General features: G+C 34.6%; 1 protein-coding gene across 1 annotated transcript; it reads left to right on the top strand.

Annotated features, from left to right (window-relative positions):
- The first annotated feature begins 535 nt into the window (after positions 1-535).
- On the top strand, positions 536-11,692 carry LOC120637392 (protein big brother-like). The gene is made up of 3 exons (XM_039909214.1): positions 536-833; positions 1,830-2,009; positions 9,776-11,692. Exons 1-3 carry the CDS (start codon positions 660-662, stop codon positions 10,127-10,129), a joined length of 708 nt encoding a protein of 235 aa, XP_039765148.1. The 5' UTR covers positions 536-659; the 3' UTR covers positions 10,130-11,692.
- Positions 11,693-15,823: the final 4,131 nt, after the last annotated feature.

Below are 15,823 nucleotides of genomic sequence, written 5' to 3'. Positions count from 1 at the left end.
TACCTAGGGAGCGTCCTACTAACGAAACACAGACGGATTGAGTGGGTATGTAATAGAGTGCACTGAGATCGCTTTAACGCAATAGAATGTTATGCATCCCTAGTAGGTATAATCGAAATATTAACAATGAACCTGGTAAAAATATCAGATTTCGACATTATCGGATCCTGGGATCAATCTCCCCCAATAAAACGCGTTGGTACATAAGATACATTTATCTTGCTACAAAGGAACAAAAGGCCAGAAATATGTATATAAAACACTCGAAACGTCGAAATAGCAAAAAGCCCATCATTATACATTCATATGCTTTGTTACTTACAGTATTTATTTTGAAACATGTCGAGGGGAGAAAACCCTCTTTCCGCTCGAAAGCTCCCGAAATTACACAAAGAAGGCGGCGGGTTTGCAGAGGCGGCATCGCAAAGCACTGTTATTGGCCCTACAACGCCCCACCAGTAGGATGCTCCGCCCTGATGAAAACTCTCCCCGAGCCGATGCTACCCAAAGGCTCATTCAGTCGTTGGTTGTCATAGAGGCAAGACGTGTCGTAAACATTGAAAGTTGTAACACTTACTAGAAATTTAAATTAATATCAGTTTTGGGGGTTTAAGTAGTGATGTTGATTAGTGTAGCCCTGTGATCGTAGAATTCGCGTTATGCACGCAATGAGTGATCCAGCTGCTTTGGCAGGAATGTTACCATTCGATTCCATCGGACTATATGAGCAGCCGAAACCAAGATTTATTTTCAAAATGCCGCGTGTTGTTCCGGATCAGAAAGCAAAATTTGAATCCGATGATCTGTTCAAGAGACTGAGCCGAGAAAGTGAGGTAAATAATAGATATATATTAACATTCAATCTATTATATTTTATGAAATAATGTTACTGTGTTGCCTCAACAGGAAAATTAAGGAGCATGAAATCTGCTCATTACGTAAAATAATAATTAAGAGTAGGTAAAGGAAGGTTATTGGAAACGTTCCAAGTTTTATCCTTTCTGTAAATTTAGAGCGTAAAATCATTAAGTCCTGGATGTTGTTTAATTCCAAAATATACGAGGAGCGTACGATGTTATGTCGTAAATCCTGCTAATGCTAAGTTTTGTGGTAAAGTCGCTATTCTGCATAAATTTGAGGCCCCGAGTCCTTAAGGTCTATACTAATCCGTACCACTCCACATTTTCTCACTTTAGCTTCGATAACTAACTGAGCAAACTCTGATTCTCCTACCGAAATTTTCATAATACGGCTTGGATCAAGTTATCGCAGATGAGATAAATAGATCGTTATTGGCTTCGATCATAGATGCTCTTCTCGATTGCTCGCTGGGTAAAAAAGTGAGCTTTCATAATATGAACCCTTAGCGAACACTTCAGAAAAAATTTACTTCATGTTTTGAAATTCAATTGATTTTGAATAATCTTCAAATCAAGTTAATTAAAAACCAATTAGATATATCTCTTTGTATGAGGAGGTAGTCAGTTGGACACAGTAAGAACGCCGATTTTATGTTTGAATATTGATTCAGTGGACTAGTTCGTTATTGTTCTTTGGAAATTTGATAGAAATGCAATTTATGCGTCCCTCGAGAAATACTCTGTCAAGTTACCACTACGGACAATCTGTTATTTTTTCTATATTTATAAATTTGATGGCTGGATACGTATGCTGGACGTATTCAGAAAGGTCATTTCAATTGATCAATGACTACGAAAGCATGATTACTCAGTTTAGCCAGCAAGTAATAACCCAACAGACTGTTAATAGGTACTGTATCACATATTACGTAAAAATACAAAAAATAACTGTACTTATGTTCACAACAGGTGAGATATACGGGATACCGCGACCGTCCGCCCGAGGAGCGCCAGATGCGGTTCACAAGCGGTTGTCGGGAAGGCCACACTGAGATAGCCTTCACGGGCACCGGCACCAATTTGCAACTTGTGTTCGACCACTCGCCCTACAATAATCGCGGCTGCGACTTTCAGAAGGAATCCGGAAAGGTAAATAAACTAAGCATTTGTTTAATATTCTCATTTTATAGTATAGCTACATATCACACAATCTATATGGCAGCCTGAAGTTCCAGTCTCCAAGGAGAGCCTCTGGAACTTCAGACTGGAACACACATGGCACGGAAAACGGAAAACAAATCAAATCTGTTTTAGTCACCAACCTCGACATTGGAATCATCCCTGTTAAGGTTTCGGTTTCGTTTTTTTTTTTTAACTGGTAAACCAGAAAACCCGGTTCTTATTTAATTACACTCGATTTATTGAAATTTACCGGGTTTTCCAAACTTTTATTTATTTTTGTAATTTATAGCGTGCTGCTATGAGTACGAGTTATCTGAGCGGCACGACGCGACGTTAAGATGGGCATAAGTTAGTTCAATGCACAAGATTTTTTTAAATTACTTGCTTTTTCTTCGCCAAAAGTGTTGTCATTTTATGGGTATGGGTATTTAAACATCTTTATTTTTACGTTTGACTGAAATCTATTTAAGAAGATGTATAATTTATACTATTTTTTGCTCTTTTCAGCTAAGTAGACTGGCACGCGCCAAAAAATAGGCCATCTTTAATCATTTGTCAAACAGTCTAGCGCGTCTAAAGCGATAGTCATTTAAAGTTTACGTTTACTTAACGTTTACGTTACAAAATAGTTCGCTCAACTAGAACAGTAACCTAGAGCATTTCGGTTCGATAGATCATTTAACCGTTAAAAATAAGAACATTATAATAAACCGGTTATTACCCAACATTTTTCGGTAAATTGAAACCAGTTCCGAGCTCCGGCCTACCACGTAGTGTACCTATATTACCTTAGCATTTGTAAAACCAATATCTGCGCAGCCGTAGGTACGTAAAAAATAACTTTCTCATGCCACATTTAGATAACAATTAAAAATAATTATTAAACAAACCTTAGTACCGATGGGTAAAAATGAGAAGTTTTGTATGCCAGGAACTAAGTTTGACGCTCAATCTCAACTCATTCTGAGACCCGAGCCCTGTAGTTACCCGATAATGGAGCAATGGTTACCTACTCGTAATTTTTCAAAATCGAGTAGGTAAGCATCTTCTTAGACAAATACGTAGGTTGAAATAACATAACAAATAAAACAACATTAACATACCTATAAAACACAAACAAACACAAAAAAAATATTTTTATCCTGTTAGTAATTAATATTTGTCATAGTAAGTCATTCATTTTTATGTGTTCACTACCTAGTACCTACTAGGAATTTTGTACAATTCTTAAACCAGTCCTGATCATTAAATGCAATTAGCGTAGCTACCTTTATAAAAAGAATTCCTGTACCGGTCTAATGAAAATATTTATTAGAATAGTGCTTCTAATGTGAATCAAAAAAACGTACATATTAAGGTTTCCCAATGACATCATTCCTCACTTGACGCTGATAGCACGTCATCAACGCACGTTTCCGGTCGTATTTCCATAACGAAAATTAAGACATAAATAAAGTTGCTTCTAATGAAAAATATATTAAGCCGTAACACCCAATATAATGTGTCGGTCACGCTCTACATCAGCTTACCTGTTCGAATGAATGACATCTTTCGCTTAATGACGATTACACAGAAGAGTACACGATTCAAATCATGTTATTGCATTAATTTCTATGTTCTATCACTTCTATCTACTTCTAGTTTTGAATATTAATGACGTATCCGATCGAGGTGATAAAGCTTGCGACTTTTAATTAAGTTATACCTTACTTGAAGAGATTCGATACTTTTACCTGGCGGAGGTAAAAAGGTCATAATACGATACATTTCCAATTCTACCTTAGTTTACTCCATTTTAATTTACAGTTTACTCCTTACACTCCATCATAGTGTTTTTTGTTTGGCTGGGTTTTGCCACTGGCCGTGGTATCTTAATATCTAGTGCGTTTCGATCATATGTGGGTACGCATAATGGGAACAAGGTTTTGGGATCAATTCCCATTCCTGAACAATACGATATACTTTAGATGTGTCCAGTTTGATCCACTATCCACATTTTTTTTAACATCGAACCGCGAGGTACCGTAAGGATCTGCATCCCATCGTGGTTGATATACCGCGGACGCGTACGAAGCACTTTGCATCTACGTTTCTGATTCGCACCGCAAGGATCTGGAATGCCCTTCCAGCTTCAATTTTCCCAAGTACCTACATTATGAGTACCTCCAAATCAAGAGTTAATAGGCATCTTCTCGCACACTATACCAGTTCGGTAAATATTTTTTAGGGTAGGCCTACAAAACTGAATCAAATTTTTCTGTTTAGATGAGCTAAATACTCAACGTTTGTACTTTAATTACGAAACGCTGTGCTGATTGATCTGTTGTGGCATATGAATTGGTTCATATTTTTATTTTTATTGTTGTAGTTATAATTGACACAAGTGGGTAGATTATCGAATACATATTTATTAAATTTAATTTCATATTATTAGAGAAGAATCATGGTGCAAGTAGAATGTTATATAAGTATTTATGTGGGAGAACAAAGAAGAACCTAGAGAAATACCAAAAAAGGTTCGGCAATTTTTAGAATGCGTTCCTTGCATGCCCTGTGTTGCTTTGCTCTGTTTTAAAAGTTAGAGATGGATGGATTGTGTAAAGGAGCGTTTTTATGCGTTTCAAAAGAGTGAACAGTGAGAAGACGTATAATTGAAGGGATTGGAAGCAGACTGTGTATTTTCGTCGTCGTTCCAACTTACGGTTCCCACCCTAAGAGCAAGAAGAACAGAAATTTTGGTCAAAAATAAGTAGGTATCCAACTAATTTGTTCAACACGAATATTTTTTTCACCATAGCTAACATGTTTGGTCTCCCAAGCATACACCTAATTACAACGTTTAGTCATAGTCTAGGTACCTAATAAAGTGACGCTGTTTCCATGAAGGTAGGTCACTAATGAATTCTAAGTAAACCGGGCGTGCCTTTTCAATAAAATAAAGTTGTCTTTTCATTATAATTAATTATAATATTTTTAATTAAACAATACTTACTCGTGAAATAAACACAGATACACGTCTACATAGTTAAATTCAAAATTCGAAATTCATTTATTTCAAATACCTACTTTATAAGCACTTTTGAAACGTCAAGTATGTCTGTTTGTAATGACTGTACCACCGGGTCGGAAAGCAGATTCTACCAAGAGGCGGCAAGAAACTCAGTAGTTGCTCTTTTCCAACCACTTACGTGCTTTTGCTACCGTCTAGAACAGCATTCGTACTTATGACAATGATGTGAATGGAACTATTCAAAGCTTAAATTAAAGTTAGGAAGGAACCTATGTATTTTTTCTTGGATGCTAGTGGCAACGTAACATTTTATACTATAAGTAGTATATATACTTATATATACCAAAAAATGGCATATCTAGTTAACTATATATACCTAAAAGGGAAAACAAAATAGTTACTATGATATAAAAGTTGTGCGGTATGTATGCAGTCATTACTTTTCCTAATAAATAGTAAGTACTAAAAAAATACTATAAAAGCATCACAATGTTTCAGGCATATAAATACTTACCTCTGCCTATATACCTACTGCTCTGTTGAAAATGTCTGAAAATAAGAGCCGTTATTCTTTTTCATCTGATAAAATTAAACTTTTATTCTACAAAGAATGTATAAGAGCGGACTCATTTGATGAACTATTTGATTGAATTTAGCCCCTTCGTTACGTCGAAGCCGCCTGCTGCGTTCCTATATGAATACTTATATTTATTTACACTCGGTTCATTTAACAGCACACTCGAGTGTGCACGAGCCCTCGTCTTGAAAATGATTTTATTAAATGGAAAAGGCAACTAGGAAGGTACCGTATGTTATTGTGCATTGAATCGATATGATTTATATTTATAGATTTATATTACTAACCTAACTTTTATATTACTGCGTTCACTTTTTGGCTTTACTCGATTTCATTGTCGTTCCACATTAACTGGCGCTGCTTTTCTAATAATATATTTATTATTTTTATAAATTCATTCCTCATCTTATCCATTCTTGACACAGAACACACGGCCATATTTACCGTTCAACATTCTGATCAATTTAAAACCATACAGATCTTACGACCGTTTTATAAATTCTGTATTCCGGACGCCCATATCACTCCTGAGACCTGATGCCATTTCATCTATTCCGCATGCATTTTATTGTCTACGTCTCTCTCAAAATTCGCTTCGTTTTGAAAGAACGATCCATAGTTATCCAGAATTGGTGCAGACCGTAGTGGCTATACCATTTTTAGCGACCGTAGGGCGATTTTTGGGAAATGTGCGGGGCCACCAAAATCACAGATAACATGTTTTGCTGATCTGTAATTCAGTTAAACTAAAACATGCACTCTCCAATTTATCTTGCCATAATCCCATGTGGGTGGCATGTGATATAAGATCATCAATTCCCCGAAGAAACAGTGACTTGACTACATTGACAGCCTCTGACTTGTTTCATACCAGCTTCTGTATCAATCTCTTTCGCAAACCTTACATACCTACTTTCCAGGGACTCTTTTAATCTTGTAACAGCGCCGTATGATTTCAAAATATTTTCTTAGTAAATATTTTAATAATAAGTTAAACGCTAAGCTTACCTATTCAATAATCACGTAAATAACTCATTTAATTACATACTGTTGTATACGATAATTATTAATTAATCGTCCAATTTTTTTTTTATTGGGAAAAATTTTCTTTCTTTTTTTTCTTTGTCTTTTGCCGCTTTGGTTCCAGCGGCTGCCTGCATAGCTATACCTGCCTGCGATTCATTTGATGCTATTTGTCCTCACATTTAGAACAACTATACTTTTTTATTTTGTAGTGAGTTTGTTTGGTTTTTTGCAAATGACTACCATCGGTTGTGAAAGCAAAATTCTACCTAGAAGAAATCTCCCAATCAGAAGGCAAAATAAAATTAAACGTACAGTTACTCATTTTACAATAATTACAAAATCTAGTCTAATAATACAGAACTCAAAAAAGGGACACAATTTATTTCATAGCAACGTGACATCAATTACCTATAGGAGAAACATTTATAGGGAGGGTGAATTTCCCGACTGAAATCAATAATGGAAAATCTCCTGTAGGATTGGAGGGCGTCGGGACGCCACGCCCGATGAGCCATCATGGCCGCCACGCAGCGGCGCGCGGCGTCGCAACTTCGCGTCGCTCCGTTAGCGTCATTTAGCTTCTTATAGAAAACTTGCGGTTCCCCTCGACTTCATTCGTGTAATATAATGTAATAATAATGTACTTCTAAAAGTAATTTTCTCCAAACAATTCTAAATTTTATCCGCTATCCTAACATAATATACCTCGATCCTTACACAATATTTCGATATGATTTCTTCTAAGAACAGCATATGAAGTCAAGCAAGTATCTTTTGATTACATTCGAGGAAAAATCTAGCAAAATCGCGGTAATTCGAAACAAAACGATTAGGAAATAAAATTAATAATAAACAATCGATTTCAAGATTCAACAGTTACTTACCATCGCACCGCAAACCGCTGGCGCTGTTGTTTCATTTGATAGCTTAATGTTTAGATATATAACAGTCTTCAAAAAGGGTTACCATTAGTACCTACCCTAGATTAGCGCTTTCAAACCATAAACAAACATTTAACATTTTTTGTCAAATTAAGTTTACATGTCAATGCTATGTGCACTTGTAGTTGAGGTGCATATCAGTCCATGTTTTTGTGGTTGTGCTATGTTTAAAATAAAATAAAAAATAAATACTAGATAGAGCTATTGTAGTCCAAGCTCTAACGATATTTTTTCTCGAATATAAAGTATCATTGGGATTTGGAGTCAATACCTTATTGAGTCCATTATTATACCAACCGTTGAATCCAGCCTAAACGTAATAATCAATATGTCGAATCAGTCAATTAAATTAAAATAATAAATCAAAATAGAAAATCAAACTTACGGTGATGACTCCAAAATGAAATAAAACAAATCTACCTATGTATTTCTCCATAGTGAAAAAAAGGATGTTATTCTTGTTTCTGTCCGTGACTAAATAAAGGTTTTATTAAAAATTAGATTAACATTATTCAGAACATTCTCTACGCAAAAAGTAAATAAGTACTGAAAGCTACCTCTTACGAAAAGTTTTCTTAGTTATTTAATAATAATTTTGGATAAAATAACAAATTAGCGAGATTTTACTGTTTATACTAATTTTTAAAAAAATAAATTATAATATTTTTGATTTGACGTAATTTACGTATGTTTTAAATTTTAACTACCTAATGGTATAGGTGATTAAAGTCGTTACTGCTAAATAATTGAGACTGCCATGTGTTTACGAATGTAGAAAACTGGACCATCTAAATTGATATGTATAAAATAAATAATAACATAAAATCACCGAAGCATAACTATAATAAAACAAAACCGTACTGCCTTGGAAGGTATATTACCTATATACGTAATATCTAGTTTTATTTATCGCTATTTTTAATTTCATATTCTACAATAGCTAGAGAGCTACGAAGGCATTCTTCTGGAGCCAAGTGCAGGCGGTTAAATATATGGTGTAGACATTTTACAATGTTGTTATTGTCGGTAGACAAGTACCTATCTACTTCCTTACGAAACAGATGGTTGGCGTAAAATACAAAATAATTTTTCCTGTAGGAAGTTTCGTATATGAAAGCTCAATAAAAAAATGTTTTTGTATCATTTACAACAGGCACCCACAATTATTAGGTAGGTAAGTAGATACCCACCTTTGTTTGTGTGAACTGTGAAGAGGATGCCGGAATGAACCGAGCACGCGATGAGCTGCGCCTACCTTCTGTCGTTTTAAATTTTATGGAAAGGCACCTAACCAAGTACCTTCCACAGAATTAAGAAAATACAGAACCGTCAATCAGCCATCATTGGATGCAGTGCTTTGTGTCCAAAAACAGTGAAAACGCCCTGCAAACGTCTCGCTTTACAAACTTTTTTTCATTTTCCCATTATATGGTTAACGTTTAGAACATTAGAGGTAAAATAATGACTGTCAACTGCTAAATGGTATGAAGTAACTAACCACCTATTCGAGAAACACTAATAAAGCGGAGTGGCATTTGATGCTTCAATATTAATCTTGTAAACGGTTTCGTATGCCCTTAATTTTGCGGTAGCTTCCTATGAATCTTGAACGTTTTAACTGAGAATAAAAGTATTTTTTTTTGCATTTATTTTTAGTGCACAGGCCTTAGAATAAGTTATTTACGTTTTCAAAGGAAGCTCTGTTTTGACTATCGATACGTAACGTAGCTTAAAATGGAACTCGTTTGACTCCAGTTCGTTTACACTCTCACAGTAAGTGCTAATAGGAAAATAAACAAAAGGATAACCGAATTAGCGACTCCAAAATGAGTATTATTATGTCAAATTTCCTCTGACGTAGGTATCTAAGTGTTTTGTTACTCGTAAACGACGCCACAATTGCGAGAGTGCAAATCTTATACCGAGCTTTGTCACAGTACCTAGGCAGTTTGAAATAAGTAGATATGTTCACATGAAATATAGTAGGTAGGCTTCTAAATGTTCCTTCTATGAAATAAGGGCAAAAATTATTCCAAGAAATGGTTTCTATAACTTTTTTGTCAAAACTTATAATCACCTACCTCCAACTCGAATTTTTTGCTCCAATTTTTTTAAAGATTTCAAGGAAGGTCGCAGTCATTAATTAACTAACTTGTCGTTTTTCTGTTTTGTTTATCAGGCCCACATTGTATCCCGATTTATCATGAACGGTGTTTGTGTGCGGTGGCGAGGCTGGATTGACCTGGAGCGTCTGGACGGTGCCGGTTGCTTGGAACTCGACGAGGAACGGGCAGCAATCGAGGACGCTGCGCTAAGAGACCAAATAGAACGTTACAACCAGCGGCTGAGAGATTTCGAAGAAAAACAGCGTGCCTATCGAGAACATGGAGAGGAACTCAGGGCTCACTCGCAAGTCCACGCTCAGCGCTGCCATCAAGCTCGCCAACCACCGCATCCTAGCCACCCCGCACATCCGCATGCAACGCACCCTGTCCACATAAAGCCACATTCCCAAGGCGCTCTTATTTCATAAGGACAAGCTCAATGTAATATCATGTATCAATCAATATCCAAAGCTTATACAAGTTAATCTTACTTACCTTACTAGTTCTGTAGTTTATCTTACTTATTAGATGTTAAATAGGTGCTTACGAGTACTAGAAATGTGAAAGCGTGTTTGTTGTCTTGTCCTTCGATCAACAAAGCAACCGATTTAAATGTTTCTTTACATACATAATGAAGTTTATGGGGCACTCTCGGTGTCACTAAAAGTAATTATATTATTACCTATTAGTATTTTAATTGGTAAATGAACGGACTTTTATAAAAGTCCTTCCAATAATAGGTACAACTTCCCGCAAAGTCAGTAATACCTATATATTATCATTTATGTACGTGTAATAAATGAAAGCTATAGAAGTTTATGAATGTATGTACCTATTAAGAAAATCGAGTTGCAATTTTAGTTGAGTAGAATAAATTTAATAATAATTATTATTAATTAATTTTTAAAAACACTTGATATTAAAATATTCATTAGGTATATTGTGTAGGTAGATTCATACTTCTAATATCAACCTATTAGTAAAACAATCATCTATCTAAAAATAAAAGAAGTACCGGCTCGTAATACCTGTAAGAGTCATTAGTTGATAGTCTTTACCATTAGTTATTATAGCGTTTGAGAATTTTATCGAGTCTATAGAAAAAAAACGTTTAACTAACTCTTAGGTGATAACTATTGGTGAACAGTTGATGTATGCCTAGGAATCTGCTTAGATTAGGCGTTATGTAGGCATTACCAATTGGGCCAATCATGTTTTTTTCGCTATGAAATTCAAATCGCAAGACCTTTTCACTATAATACCTGTAAACAGACTTGGTGAAGTAAGTGTGGGGTACGGGGAAGCGAAGTTAAACACTGAAACTATGAGACCTGTTCCCCTAAAACTAAGCGATTTTTACAGAATGATGATAAAAAAGCAAAAAAGATGTGTGTTTCGTAAAATAGGCCAGTAACTAAGCTGTGTAAGCAGCCCTATTCAGTATTTTCCAGAAATTACTATGTGATGCAGAGAAACCATTATTTGCGTTTAACCTAGCTCCTAACTGATACGATGGTTTGGGCAATGAATGACAGTTGGCGACGATACTTAAAAAACCGTTAATCAAGGGTATATATGTAACCAGTTAACTTGAAACATAGATTCTATAGTCAATTCATTATATTGCAGAATAGGTCTGTAGTTCCTTAGTAAAACAATTACTTTTTGACTTTCAATCATTTTAGGATTTGACTAGGATCTGCGCTTTTAGGATTTGAACGTAAATAAAAATCAGGCCCTTGGAATATTATGTTTATCTATAATTTTTTTTTAAATGCATATAATAATTTCGGAACCGACAGGATTCGAACTCTCGGTAATCGCGGCCAGAGCGCTTTAATACTAAGCTACGGTTCTCTAATGCCGAAATTAATATATGCCCTCTGTATCAGTCTTATAGTGACTGTATATAATTGTACCTTTTGTTTATGTTCACTTTGATAAGTGATGTTATTTCATTTTAAGATTATTGATTTTATATTGTAACTAAGTTTATTAAATGTACATACATGCAAATATTGTGATAATACTGTAAATAAATCTTTACAATTTATTTTTAAAATATGATTATTTTAATTCATTTACCCTCGTTTCCTAAGTAATCCTAGTAGCTACAAAAGTACATAGAATACAAATAAAGTTAAACGTTATTTTAGATATCAAAGATTGAAATATGAAAGTTAGCAAGATTGAAACTGATATATTGGAAACCAACCTCTCAATATGCATAAACCCCATTTTGATGTAAAAAACTTACTTTACCCGGACCAGTATGGCTTTACTGAGTACTTAGCACAACTGATGCAGTCACGAAACTTATTCCAAAATTCAAATTTCAAATTCAAAATTTCTTTATTCATGTAGGCATATCACAGGCACTTATAAAGCGTGCATACATATTTGTTTACATAATTGTAACGGGATGGTGATAACTTCGTTCGCCAATTTAAATCTAAAGCTACGAGGGTTCCAAACGCGCCATGATCTAAGAAGAGCCCACAACAAACTCAGCCGGGTAAATTTATTTTTTTGTTATCACCATCTTCTAGTAAATTTATATTAAGCTATGAAGCTAGAGCAATTCACACCCAAGCTTTTGTAACGTTTAAATAATCCTTAATATTATAATAGGATTTTTCTGTAAGCTTACGTTTTATATAAACTTTGAACTTATTGAGAGACATCTCAAAGATTTCATTTGGTAATTTATTATAAAATAATATACAATTGCCCTTGAATGAATTTGCAATTTTGTGTAGCCTAGTAAACTGCAAAACGAGTTTATTTTTGCTCCTAATATTTATATTGTTACAGTGCATTTTCTTTTTAAATTTTGATATATTTTTATGGACATACAATTAAGTTTTCATATATGTACTGCCTATGCTTCTTTAAATTTATTCCTTAATGACTCTCTTGGGCCCATTTTATATATCGCACGAACAGCCCTTTTCTGCAGGACGAAAATAGAATCTATATCAGCAGCATTACCCCATAATAAAATGCCATAGGACATAATGCTGTGAAAATAACTAAAATAAACAAGCCTAGTCTTAATATAGATCCCTGGGGGACACCAATTTGCACAAATTACCCGTTAGACCGCTTTCGGTTCACGTCAACTTTTTGAATTCTATCATTAAGATAGGAAATCATTAAATCTAGAGCTATGCCCCGAATTCCATAGTGGTGTAGTTTCCTGATTAATGTTTCATGTTGTACACAATCGAAAGCCTTGGACAAGTCACAGAAGACGCCAAGTGCGTCCCGTGACTCCCAGGCTTCAAATATATTTTTTACTAACTCAACACCAGCGGTTGTTGAGCGACCCCGTGTAAAACCAAATTGCTGCCCGTGCAATAAATCGTTCTTATTAAAAAAGTGAAGTAATTGATTTAATATAAGTTTTTCAAAGATTTTACTGAGAGTAGGTAGTTCAGATATTGGTCTAAAGTTAGAGGGGTCAGTAGTACTACCCGATTTGAAAAACGGAACTAGTTTACTATGTTTCATTAAATCAGGAAACACACCACAGTCTATACAATTATTAAATATGAATGATAGGTTAGGTGCAATTATATCAATCAAAGACTTTACAACGTTAACGGAAATGCCCCACAAGTCATTTGTTTTCTTATTATTTAATAATTTAAATGCCTTAATAACGTCTGAGCTACTAACGTGTCTGAACATAAAAGTATCGTTACATTCAGGCACATTAAACTTCAACAAAGAGAGAGAAATGTCCGGTGATGATTTCAATGATTTTGTTGTGGAGACAGGAATGTTGGTGAAGAACGTTTCAAAAGCAGTTGCAACCTTGAAAGCTGACGTTATTGATTTGTTATCTACATCAAGTTTGATGTCATTAGTTCGAGGTGTTACTCTTCCTGTCTCCTGATTAATTATATTCCAAGTTGTTTTTATAACATTACTGCTATTTTTTATTTTATTCTGTATGAATATAGATTTAGCCAAAATGCATTCACGTTTAAATTGTTTGGAAAACAATTGCACATTTTTTTTGAACTCATCACTGGTGTTATATTCTCGTATCGCGTACAGATCATATAACCTTTGTCTACTTTTATGCAATTCAGTCGTAGCCCACTCACTGAAAACTAGTATATCAGTAATCATGACAGACTTACTAGTGAAAATGGAATTAAATATTGTAATAAATTTACTAAAGAAAGTAGTGTACATTGCGTTAGGGCCAATTGTAGATGATAAAAAAGGAAGGTCCTTAACAAGGCCTATTCTCATTTTCTCCAGTCGGTCCGATGTCACAGGCACAAAAGTTATTTTATGTTTAGACAATGTTTTTTCCCAATTTTTGAACTGGATCAGAATCTAATTTACTTATTATATTTTTAGTGATTGGGTTGGTTCCTTTTAATTTTTGGTGTATAAATATTATCCAAATTTTTTTGGTGTACAATATAACCACAACATATGAGCGGCACTCGTGATTTTGAAATTTTTGCACATACATGATTTCATGACTGATAAACAAAGAATGTTGACGATGTAAACCGTGCTGTATTACGAACTTTTAATCAATTATTCTTAAATTAAGCAAGTGGTTAGAATTTATTTTACTTTGAAAAAAATTGTTATTAACATGATAAGAAATGAAAACACACTTCCAGAGATCTTTCTAAGAGTGTCCTCAAAGTTGCAGTGCAGGAATATTCCTATAATAAGTAGGTAATAATATTTCGGGCAATATGCAAAACTCATAAATACAAAACCAGACTATAAGAGACAATGTTATATCTACTTAGTAATACAATAGTTACTGTAAAGATGTAAATAAAATAAAACAAAATTAGACAGCATACCGACATTGAAAAGCTAGGCCTATCGAGTTTTGTTGTGGGGCAAATCTGACATTAAAAGTATATTTACAATGGAGAAAAGACCTGTACGATCGATATAAACCTAAACTTAAATCAAATTAACAGCACGAACGCTTCGTGAAAAAATTCTATAAATAGGCTTATTTAAAAAAGTTGTGATAGCCTCGTAGGACTTTGTCTTTACTTTCGGGGGTCGAGTACGAAACGCGGCACGCACCTGTGACATTTCTAAGTTATGTCAGTTTTAAGAAATAAAATATCACTTGCTTTAATTGTGAAGGGAAACACCTGGACTGAACCTGGATGCCTGAGACCACCAAACCGAACTTGGTCAGCTTGGTGAATACAACCTGTGGTTCTCTAAGACATAATTATCTATTTTTAAAAACATTATGGAGAACCTTCGAGCATGCATGTCTCCCCACGATGCAGTCAATGCAAGAAATATTAAATCAAAGAAAAAATCCTTATATACTCATAACTCAGAATAGCTAGAAGTGCGTACGGGAATCGAAACGCGATCGGGGCTATCACCGATCCTGATAACCACCTGGATCCTGATAGATAACCACTTTAATTCAAATTTCAAAAAATAATTTCAAGTAGTAGTTATCTAGGTCTACTTTGTAATCCAACTAAAAAAAAATACAAAAGCATCTTTGAAACTTCAAGTCTGTCCGCTTATAATGACTTTACCACCGGTTCAGGAGGCAGACTTTACCGAAAATAAACCCTTAACAAACCCAGCAGTTGTTCTTTTCCAACATCTTTTAAAAAAAAAATAGTTTTTAACTTCAGGGGTAGGTACACTAGCGGATAAACTAAGCTCAGCTGCCTACGCTCTCAAAAAAATTAGACAGATAACTGACGTAGAAACAGCTAGGCTTGTTTACTTTGCATACTTTCATAGTTTTGTCTTACTATATTCATATTTCAGAAATAAGCTGTACGGTAAAAATATAAACTTAAATCACGTGGATCCCTCCATGAAAAATTTAAAGAAATAGGCATAAGTATACCAATTACTTTTAATCACTGCTTCCGTAAGTACGGTACGGTAGCTTCACAATATATTTATAACAATATAGTATTTGTAAGACAAAACATTACTCTTTATGAACGAAAACTGGATATAAACGACCGCCTTACTCGAAATAGACATAAGTTAGTAACATCTAAATATCGTTTGCGAAAGGTGCGGAGGTCATTAATTGAGGGTTTGAGTATATGCTTTTATAATATGATTCCCAACATAATTAT

This window comes from Pararge aegeria, chromosome 3 (assembly GCF_905163445.1).
Source record: "Pararge aegeria chromosome 3, ilParAegt1.1, whole genome shotgun sequence".
NCBI classification, from domain to species: domain Eukaryota; kingdom Metazoa; phylum Arthropoda; class Insecta; order Lepidoptera; family Nymphalidae; genus Pararge; species Pararge aegeria.
This window is presented reverse-complemented; position numbering and strand designations above follow the sequence as displayed.